This window comes from Phoxinus phoxinus (genome assembly GCF_949152265.1).
Source record: "Phoxinus phoxinus genome assembly, chromosome: 3".
Taxonomy (NCBI): domain Eukaryota; kingdom Metazoa; phylum Chordata; class Actinopteri; order Cypriniformes; family Leuciscidae; genus Phoxinus; species Phoxinus phoxinus.
This window is the reverse complement of record NC_136878.1, coordinates 41,612,994-41,623,984: the sequence shown is the minus strand read 5'-3', so window position 1 is coordinate 41,623,984 and position 10,991 is coordinate 41,612,994. Positions and strand designations below refer to the sequence as shown.

General features: G+C 38.5%; 1 protein-coding gene across 3 annotated transcripts in view; it reads right to left on the bottom strand.

Annotated features, from left to right (window-relative positions):
• ap2b1 (adaptor related protein complex 2 subunit beta 1) overlaps positions 1-10,991 on the bottom strand; it is a 56,783-nt gene that overhangs the window by 10,488 nt on the left and 35,304 nt on the right. For all 3 annotated transcript variants that reach the window (XM_079608529.1, XM_079608530.1, XM_079608528.1), the window contains 4 exons: positions 8,054-8,199; positions 7,133-7,262; positions 4,763-4,847; positions 4,505-4,591 (listed from right to left, as the gene is read on the bottom strand). In XM_079608529.1, the coding sequence (XP_079464655.1) occupies positions 4,505-4,591; positions 4,763-4,847; positions 7,133-7,262; positions 8,054-8,199 (448 nt within the window). The remainder of the gene's footprint in view (positions 1-4,504; positions 4,592-4,762; positions 4,848-7,132; positions 7,263-8,053; positions 8,200-10,991) is intronic.

Below are 10,991 nucleotides of genomic sequence, written 5' to 3'. Positions count from 1 at the left end.
AGAACCGTCATGTAGCTTTTAAGTTGTTAAACTATTTTACTGATAAAATAGTCAGAGCAAAGCTGACAACATGTTTCTGTGCGAGTGTGTGTCCGTATTGTATACACATTCGTTTGAGTGGGAGAGAGAGTGCGAGAAAGAGATGTGTGTGTCTTTCCATAATAACTAATAAATCCATTAATACATAATAAAACGTAATTGTGGCTAAAAAAAACGTGGAAATAATTGGTAGTTTTTAATCCTATATTTTACTATATTTATTTGCTTGGTTAGTGTCGTTGTGGGTTTTGGTTCTGTAAGCTGTAAAGACCTTTGAAACAACTGAAATCATTTGGCGAAGTGATATGGAACTGTAATGCAGTCAAGACCAGTCTGGAACTACTTTAGCCGTGCGTTTTCCTGAAAATAACGGCAGAGCTTAGAACATTCGTCAACCAATCAGAATCAAGCATTCAACAGCCCATAGTAAAATAATACAGATTTGCTCAAGGAAATGCAAAACATGCTGCCACAATGCTAGGGTGTTGAGTTGTGATTGCCTGCCATGTGGTTGCTTAAGTGTACTAGTGGGTTTCATGGAGGGGTGAGATGTCTACGTCGCAACGTCTAGCTACTGGGGTGCTCTCAAGGCTCGGTGCTTGGACCACTTCTCTTCTCCATCTACATGTCATCACTAGGATCTGTCATTCAGAAATATGTTTTTTCCAATCACTGTTATGCTGACGACACACAACTCTACCTCTCATTCCAGCCAGATGATTCGACAGAAGCTGATCGCATCTCAGCCTGCCTGACAGACATGTCCTGCTGGATGAAGGACCACCACCTTCAACTCAAACTTACAAAGACAGAGCTGCTTGTGGTCTCGGCCAACCCAGCACTTCATCACAACTTCTCCATTCAGCTAGGATCTCCATCCAGGACAGCCAGGAACCTTGGAGTTGTGATTGATCATGATCAGTTAAAGTTTGCACGCAGACTACATTGCTGGAACTGCCCGGTCCTGCAGATTTGCCATTAGGAGGATCATGCCCTTCCTATCACAGGATGCTACACAACTCCTTGTCCAAGCCCTTGTTCTATCCAGACTGGACTATTGTAATGCTCTCTTGGCAGGCCTTGCTCTGTCAAACCTCTGCAACTGATCCAGAATGCTGCAGCAAGAGTGGTATTTAACGAGACGAAAAGAGCAAAGACATTAAAATGCACAAATGTACTGGTAATTGATCGTTCGCAAAGACCCGCCCCCCTTAGTTACTGTCGCTATGCCCGACAAGCTACGCCGCTCTCACGCCACACCATGTTCTCACGCAGTGAAAAACATATCGCGGAGCAGAGAGGACACTGACAACACGCTGACAGACAGGACAGACCAGGTTACTTTTCGGTTACTTTTGAACATATTAAACAAAGTCTCACCTTTCAATTTTAGTCATTTTTAAAAAGAAATTTAAACAATAAATACCGTTTTGTGGCTCTTTAATGTGTCGTGACAGATCGCTGTAGAGCCTCAGTTAAAGCTGCTCGTGAACCGATCATCTCTTCCTTCTAGTTCATTTATAGCATCAAATAAACATGAATGAACATAAGAAGGAATGTGGTTTTAACCGCGGAAAGGCGTCAGTACACTCCGCTTTTAGGAACATCGATGTTACATTTTCACACCCTTAAACATGAAGCGGAACAAAACGAACTGTGATTGGTTGCTTTACATGTCAGTCAGACGGTTTAGCTACGCGAGACTAGGTCAAAAGTAATCTGAAAGTAATGAAAAAGTAGTCCGAATACATTATCAAAAATGTGTAAGTTAACGGATTACGCTAGTAACATTACTAATTTTCTCACACACACACACACACACGCTAAAAAGTTCAAAATAAATGCATCCCTAATTATACACAGCTAGAAGTAACCCATGTCCTGTCCTGAGAGATGAGAACCTGTGCTATGAAATATTTTGATTATTCTTGTTTCTCTGTAAATGTACAGGCAGCAATTCTGCAGCATATTAATGAGGTTTGTAAACGGTTGTAAAACATTAACGCTGAAAACTAATTAGAGATGTTTATTTTCTGCTGAATGAAGCGCTGAAATTATTCATCATTAGGAATCTGTTGATCCACAGACATGAACGCATGTCATCCTCCTGGACTCAAGAACTGTGGCTGCATTCTGATAAAGAACAAATCAACCAGTCTCAACAACAACAAAACATAAAAAACAGCTTCCTACTTATTCAATTCCACAGGGGAAAAAATCAGTCATTTACAAATAATACCAATGCACACAGTGTGGGGGAAAAGGCATTCGGTTATATCTTGCCCTCGCTTGTGTGCTCCATTACGTGGACATTGTTATTCAAGTCGTGGCAAGCCAGAGTCAATCAGCATCTCACAATAGCAGTAGATTATTCTCTAGATGCTAATAAACACGATTGAAACTGAACTGCATGGCTTCTCCAACCAAAACAAGGCATGAGAGTGAAGAAAAAATAAATAAATCAAAGCCTGGATTTGTCTAACTACCGCTGTTTTAGTGTGGCACTACATGCGTCGATAACCCTACAGGCGCTTTGTAGTCATGGATAAAATTGCATCTGTGTGCCGTGTGTGTGCTTGCTAAAATGAGAGCAGATGAAAGCAGGGGAAGTGAGATTGTCTGACGTCTAGTAATTAAGGAACCTCTGGGCGTCGGATCAATAATTTCAGCGAGCGAAACAGGCTCTCTACGCTGGGCCCTGTGTTCGGCTGCTGCTGTATGCTCAAATTTGCTCCAGGTTGATGAATACAAATGGCAAGCTGATAAGCCTAGAAATAAACCAGCTCTGTCAGAGTCTGTGCACACAGCCAGCCACGTTCCACAGCATTTTCTACATTGCCACCAGACTAAATAATGAACTATGAACAATAACGAAATGGTGGGAACGCTTTTTCCCCCCTTCCATTGCCGTCAAGAGACTCTTTCTGCTTTTTTAAATCTGAAAGCTCACACAGTACACTGTGGATGTTGTAGTAAAGCTTTAAGCAAACAATTCAACAATATTGATGGTTTAATATCAAAGCATTGTGAAGTTGCATGATACATAAATCGAGAAAGGAAGCTATTAAAAAATATTTAGGACTATGGTGAGCATTGTGCAACAAGCTTTAATACTAGGGGTGTAAAAAAAAAACACTTTAGTAAGATTAGTATATGTTACACTGTCATGTCTTATTCAAATCAGAATACAATTCTTGACCGTCTCTCTCTCTCTCTCTCTCTCTCTCTCTCTCTCTAATGTGGTTTGCGGGGACTCTCCGTGGGTGTAATGGTGTAAAAAACTTTCTGCATTTTTAAAATTAAAAACAACCAAAAAACACAGTTTAGTAGTTTAAACCATTTGGATTAGGAGGACACAGAAAGTGTCCTCATAAACCACGTGTAAGTATACGTTGTAATACCCATGTCATATTTGTGTCCTCATAAACCATATACACACACACACAAACACAAACACTAACTGTGTTTTCATTTTTTGGTGGGGACTTTCCATAGGCTGATTTTTATACTGTACAAACTGTATAATCGATTCCCCTTACACTGACCCTATCCCTAAACCTACCAATCACAGAAAATGTTAAACAGTTTTACATTTTTGAAAAACAACACTTAGTAATAGTATAATTTATAAGCGGTTTTCCTCAAGGGGACCAAAAAATGTCCCCACAAGGACAAGGGTTTTGGATATTGCCATCTTTGTGGGGGCCCCATTTTGTCCCCATTACAAAGGGTTTACAAGACCACACACACACAAAATCAATGAGTAAGTCATTTTGGCATTCATTCACTCGATTTGTTCAAACGGCTGATTCTCTTAAACGGCTCTCTTTATGAATGAACCATTGAATCATTGGTTCACCCGATTGATTCGCTCAAAACGCGAATAAAAGGATGAAGAAAAGTTTTTTAAATGCTATTTATAGTATATATACACAAAATCTAATCATAATCTAATTTGATATCTCATGGTGCAGTGTATATTTTAGTACAGAATAATTGTACTTATAAATCAGAATTTATACCCCAGTAAACATGATGAAGTTGACTTTGATGTAACAAAGTTAAATTTTAAACAAATAAGATGTATAGCAATCAATTCACACATTGTTCATTTGTATATTTGTAAAAATATATATAGATTTAATTTGAGTATTGGTTTTGAGTTAAATTGGTTTGAGTATGTGTGCTGTAAAAAAAAAAGGAAAAAAAAACTGTCTCTCAACCACAGACACATTTTAGCAGGCTGTAACACGCTGCATCAGGAGCCAGCTTGGGTTTAGGCAGAGGCCAAAATACAAAGAGGTAAGAGCACTCTGCCAAACAGAGCAAAGAGACCTTAGCTATTCGCAAACTCTCCTCTCTGCTAAATGCCATTGATTCAGTGACCACTGATCCATACGTTGCAAAACACCTACACACAAACTCGAGACATGAATAGTGCATGTTGAGGACTAGATCCCCTCACCTGCGTTTAAGTGGCATTCTTTGATCTGGTACTGCAGCTCGTTCTCGTTTGGAATGTCCTTCCATGTGGCCAAGAACACCTGACGCTCTGTTGAGGAAAAGTTTACAGGTTATCATATGGGATTGGCCAATCAGTGTCTATAGTATGTTCAATCCGAGCTACATCTCATCAATCCACTCTTTTATTGAGCCTAAGGTCAATTAAAACCTCACGGTGTGCTGTTTTTAGAGTGAGCATGTGTGCGCAGAGTGCTTGTACCCATTTTGCCGTCCTCCACGAAGAACACGTTGAGAGGGATCAGCGTGCTGAAGTAGAAGACATCAATATTGTTTTTCACGGCCACCTGCAGTGAGGAAGGTTGAGTGGTCAGACTTTTAAATACACTCCAACCGTATAAGGGGACTAAAACGCCTCTGCAGCCTGACTGCATTTTTGATACCGACTGCATTTTCAAAATGGAAAAAGCTTTCAGCTGCATGGAAAATGAAAAAGAATAGGAGAAGGGGAACAAGAAGAAAGGCACAAGAGCAGAAGAGAAGGCTAGAAGAAGTCAATGGTCGCACCCCATGATGAGTTCTTTCATATTTTACACAAATGTTATTAGACTCTAAACCGAGCCATGGAAATCCAATGAATAAATTATGGCACAATTGAGCCTTTCTATTTTTAGACAACCAGTGTGTCTATTGATGGCAATAATTTTTTTTTGTATTCTTGTTTATTAATAAAAGCACAATGAGCAGACTTCTTTTTTGTGTGTGTATATTTTCTAGATTAATTTAGAGGAAAATGTGTTATTTTTCATGTTTTGGCCAACAACTGACAAATTGCTAATATTAAAATTCTACAGGTAAATTTAGGCATCACAGGATTATAATGTACGGTGTTAAAAAAAGATTACATTTAACAGTGTTATTACATTACTAGCATTTTTAAAGAGTAACTTTAAGTAAGTGTTAGATGATGGCAAATGTAATCTTAACAGAAAAATCTTTTGGAAATTACCATGCACGGTTAAATATTGAATATAAAAATATCTCTAATATCGGGCCAATAACCAATAATATGTAATAGTCAAAAAATAGAAACATATAAATGGATGAATTGTACACAATAATATCTATAACATGCATTTACAAAATAGATGAATTTTCATTTCATGCCAGCTTTAATGTGGACCTATAATGCCTTTTTTCAAATTCTTGATTTTGTTTTTGGGGTCTACTAGAATAGATTTTCATGCTTGAATGTTCAACAAACATGTTATTTTGCACATTTTTGACATTGTTGCAGCACCTCTCTTCCCAGTCTATCAGTAACGCTATTTAGTTCCTGTCTCTATGAAGCCCCTCCTTCCAAAAAGCACAATGTGATTGGTCAGCTGGACCAGTGTGTTGTGATTGGTCAACCATGTCGAGTGTGTTTTGGAAATGTCACGCCCCTTACTATAACCCTGAGTTTCAACACACTACCAGGCCTTGTCCCCCTTTTTTTTTTTGTATGGGCGGGAATTATTTAAATGAGGAATATTGTTACATGTTCTTTCCCGGAGGAAAACTCAAGACTACAATCAAGGTGTTTTTGCTTACGGATTTAGAGAATAACTCCTTTTGGAGTTAATTTGTGCTTTGAAACTTTGCAGAACTTTTCATGCTCAAACAGCAACATTAAACACTAAAGAAAGTTGAACAGGTAAAAAAGCATAATAGAGGTCCTCTTTAAATTTAATGGAAAAGGGTGGCTGGCATCCTCTTCGAAATTTCTCTTTTTGTGTTCCACAGATGAAAGAAACTCACATAGCTTTGGGTGAGTATATGACAGAATGATATAAAAACACAGTTTAATTAACATGGACATGGTCAGGTCATAGCGTCACCCGGCCACACAAAGGGCATTCAGTTACTCTTCTGCTCATTAGATGGTTGAACTCATTAACGCAAGCCATAAAAACTCTGCAGGCAGTTCTGTTTAATACCAAAGAGCCAGATGCTTGACACAGGCAACAAGGAGAAAAGTCACAGAAAGGGATCCTTAAACAGAAGATCAGATGAAGCAAAGATATGAGAGGATGAGAGAAATAGAGAGGTGGACAAGTGTCAAGGAGATGGAGGAAGGAAATATGCTGGGACCTCATGGTGTGAATGTTAAGGAAAGAAGACAGTAAGAGTAAACTCAGCTAGATATCCATCTAAAGATAAACCGACACTGTAGTATAACTAATGAGGCAGAAACATATCGATATAAATCATATGAAATGACGATGATTCATAATGACATTTGTATCTGATTGATTATCAACATTAGTAGACTAGATGCCGTGGGCAAGTGCTCATTATCTAGAGTGTTTTAAAGGCATAAAATTGAATGTTTTGCAGCTGCTGTTCACCCAAATGATCTCGGTAACTAATGAAGCACGTGGGGACAACTGACTCAAATAATCAGAGACAAATGTGCCCGCTGTGCAGTTGAAAGCTTGGAGGTTTGGATACACAGTGATGTCATTTAAACATTAACGTCATGTTTGTAATGGTTTATTTCCTGTGGGATGATTAATGCAAAGAAACGGACCTCAGAAGGTTGTGTATGGGGGTGTAAAAGTATGTGGCAAAGGGCAGTAATGCATCGTACCTGTAGGTTGTTTAGTGGGTCCATCTTCATCACAGGTCCGATGGTGTTGAGAGGGAGGGAGATGTCGATGCTCTGGCTGGGCATCAGTGGAGTGTGAACGGGGAGAGGTGTGGTGGGGATCACTCCAAAACTAAAGACAAGACAACAAAAAACGTAATGTATCAGTTCAGGCAGGGGTGTGAAGTAATGATTTACAAACACTCACATTACTGTAATAAGTAGATTTTATCTGAATTTTCTAAGTGATGTATTTTAAGTACAGTAAGTGATGTATCTGTACTTTTACTCTGCTATTTTCTCTCCGTTTGCTTATTTTAATTTCATTTTTTCCCATCAACTTGATTGGATAGGGAGAAAGTAATCGGTCTTATGTGTCCATGGTTTGCAGTGTGTGTGTGTTCACTACTCACTGCTCCTAATGTGTGTGTGTGCACTTACTTGGATGGGTTAAATGCATAGGACAAATTCCAGGTTACCATACTTGGCCCTCACACGTCACTCACTAGAGAACAATGTGCATTTACGTTTAAATTGTGACATTCAGTGGACTAGAATTACAATGTAGTTCGTGTTAGCTCACTATCTTAGCCAATTTCAGTGCATTAGGTGAGGTTCACTGTTTGATAATAGTTATTTCTTTATCTCAAAACCCTAAAACTGCCACCGCTCTGGATAGAATTGGCTCTTTTTAATCTCTCTTTTTTTAACCCATCTCTGGTGAGTGAGGCTGAACTCTTATGAGTTTCTAAAGGTTTTTGTATTCTTTGCATGTTCTGAACTTTGATATTTCATGTGATACAATAGCTTTAATTATATTCTCGTATTTTTTATTATAAACCAATAATTACAATAAATATAAAACCTTAACTTTGAAGCCTGGTAACGGGAAAATATGCCACAATGATGATCACCATCACAGACCTGTTCTTGTTGAACTGGATGGCAAAGTCAGTCATGTGCTGCAGGGCTTTATTGGTGAAGTTCATGTCCATGTACATGTGTCCCTGACGCCGAGAGAAGGTTCCAGATATCTCCAGTCCTTTAGCCTTGACCGCTGGCAGCCATACCTTCAAAAACCACACCAATAAGCGTTCAGTGCACCTCCCCCATTTGACAGTCTGTCTGCTGATTAAATGAATGCTATGAGGCTCTCTAAGAGGACAACTAGTCATTCTAAACTGAAGGACACCTAATAGAGGAGTATGACATCCACCCACACTCACTCACCCAGACACTGTTGCTTACAAGAACTGAGCTGCCATCCAAAATGAAACAAAGTCAGATAAAAAGAGACAAATTAACATAAATATAAGCAGCATGAGACACCCAGGTATTTGAATACTCCACAAGGTAGGTCATAAAGTATCCTAATAAGGAGTAATTGTGCTCTGTCCTACTCCACTGACCTACTCTGGCTCTAATGGAGCTCTTATTAATGAATATTCTCGAGACTTCATTCCCCAAGGAGCTGTTCTGCATTTATTTATGTAGCACATGAAGTTAATGCTCATGCTGGAGAATGGCAATAGACTGATCTGCACTTTTTGCCCACGCAGGAAAAGGCCCTTCATTGTAAATGAAATGGCTGCTGGGAAAATGTGGCCCAGTGGCACATAGTGCATAGACAGCAGTTTCTCCCTGAAGTTTGAGGGCAAGAGCTGGGCAAAACTTGTTCTACGGCGTAATGCTAATCCATTACGCTGCATCAAAGCGGCCACTTCGAAGAAAATGACAGGCAAGTGTGTGACAGTACGTAGTTGGAAATAAGAAATGATGGTGGGTAAGTTGGTGGGATTTCCAGTGCCTTCAGCTGGATGACGGCTCAGGTTATGGGCTACCCTTGATTTCTTTTTTCGGCTACGTACTGATACACTTGCCAGACAGTTTCTTCGTAACTCCGCTTTTAGGACCAAGGTAAGCTTTTCTTTGACTGTTAGCAATTTTGGGCTCGCCATCTTATAACATTACACTTAGACACACCATGTTTCTTGGCTGCTTAATGAGAGTTGTTTGACTCCGCTGCGTTTATCAATCCTGGGGGAAACAGTCGTTATAAACGTATTTGGTGAATAATTGACCCTTCGCAGGGAGCTTGATTGACACATGATCAGACCAATCATACTTCGCCATCCACCATTTTGTCCGACAAAGCAGTCAGGAGAGTTAGTAGATTAACATGGGAGGATTTGAACTTGAAAAACGGAGTGTACTGACGCATTTCTAAGGGGTGCGGGTCTTTGCGAACGGTCAATTGACATGTAAAAGTGTAGACCTTGAATATAAAGGAGTCCGAGTGCATTTGTTCCTGGCGCCCCCCGCAGCGTTGGTTTGGCTTCAATTTGAAGTTAGAGCTGCACGATAAATTGTTAAAAGATCATGATTTCGATTCAAACACCTACGCAATCTCATTCCTAAATGACAACGATTCGCCTGTCTATTAAATCTTTGCCATCGGAACAATCAAATCTGTGTTCGCGCTCCCGCTGACCCAGAGAGAGCGGTTATCATGTTTAGTTATGAAACAGCTTCACAAACAGTCTTCTCAACCACACAATATCGTTATTTTTGTCTTACAAAAATTCCAATTATCACAGAAGTACTGGGATAGTACACCGATGTCTACCTGTAAACCCTAACGCTCATAATAATTAATTGGTTTGAGTAGGACACACTTAAATTTACCTAATTAGTTCAGTCAAATTAACTTTTATGAGTATTTAGCACTTTCTTTTTCTTTCAAGTTCACAGAATTAATAATAATTAAATTATTTATTTATAGTCCATTTTATATATAGTTATAAATAGTCCATTTCCCAGCATGCTTTGCTGATGGCACTCGAAAGGGAGAGTAAATGCTAAAATTAATTGTAATATAATGGGGGGGTTTTTTGTGCCAGACTAATGTTAAGTGGGAGATTTAGTAGTGATTAATGTTTTGTTATGCTAATTTAGAAGAATTTCTGTTATTGTTGGTTTTAGGATGGTTACCAGTGGTGCATGCAGCTTGATTTGAGAGCAAATAATACCTTTATATTGTTGCACAAAATACAGCAAGTGCTTCTGTATAACATTCTATTGCTAATATCTCAGCAAATTAGTAGGCTATGTTAGCGGATTAGCTTGTTAAAGCTAACTAAGTTTATACTAATAAAAGTGTTCACATTGAGATTACATGAAAGTTAAGTTCATTGTATGAATTAATGTACTCATACATTTTAATTGTTCTTTTAATGTTTAAGTACAAGAAATGTTTAAGTACAAAATAAAAATCTGCTAGTTCTGCTTACTTAAACAATTGATTGCCTTAAATGTTTTGAGTTCTGTCAACTTATTGGGGTTTACAGAAATAGAGCAAAGCCCCTTTTAAAAGTAACATGGCGCTTCAATTAACGATTGTATCGATTATATTGTTACGCCACTAGCTGGATGCAAGTGACTGTTAAATGTATTTGTCATTGAATCATTCATTTGAGAGATTTGTTCAAAAATGCTGATTGATCAAGTAATGAAACAAGTTAAGTATTTATGAGTCATTGAATCATTCATTCAAAACATTAAAAAAATAAAATTATTCAAATTAGTTAAACATTTAATTAAATAGACTGCAGCAACTAATATTTTGTCAGAAACTCTAGTAATTTACATGTTATTTTATTTAGTTGTCTGTTTAAGATTCGTGGGAGAATCGTGATCTCAGTTTGAAACAGAATTTTTCCAGAATTGAGCAGCTCTAATCTAAGTTTCTATCTTACGTCATCACAAACATCCACGCCGCACGATTGAAAACAGAACGCGGGTTAATAAATTGAGTTTTTTCTTAATTTGGTGCTATTATGCGCAGCAGAGTAAACAACCCTTG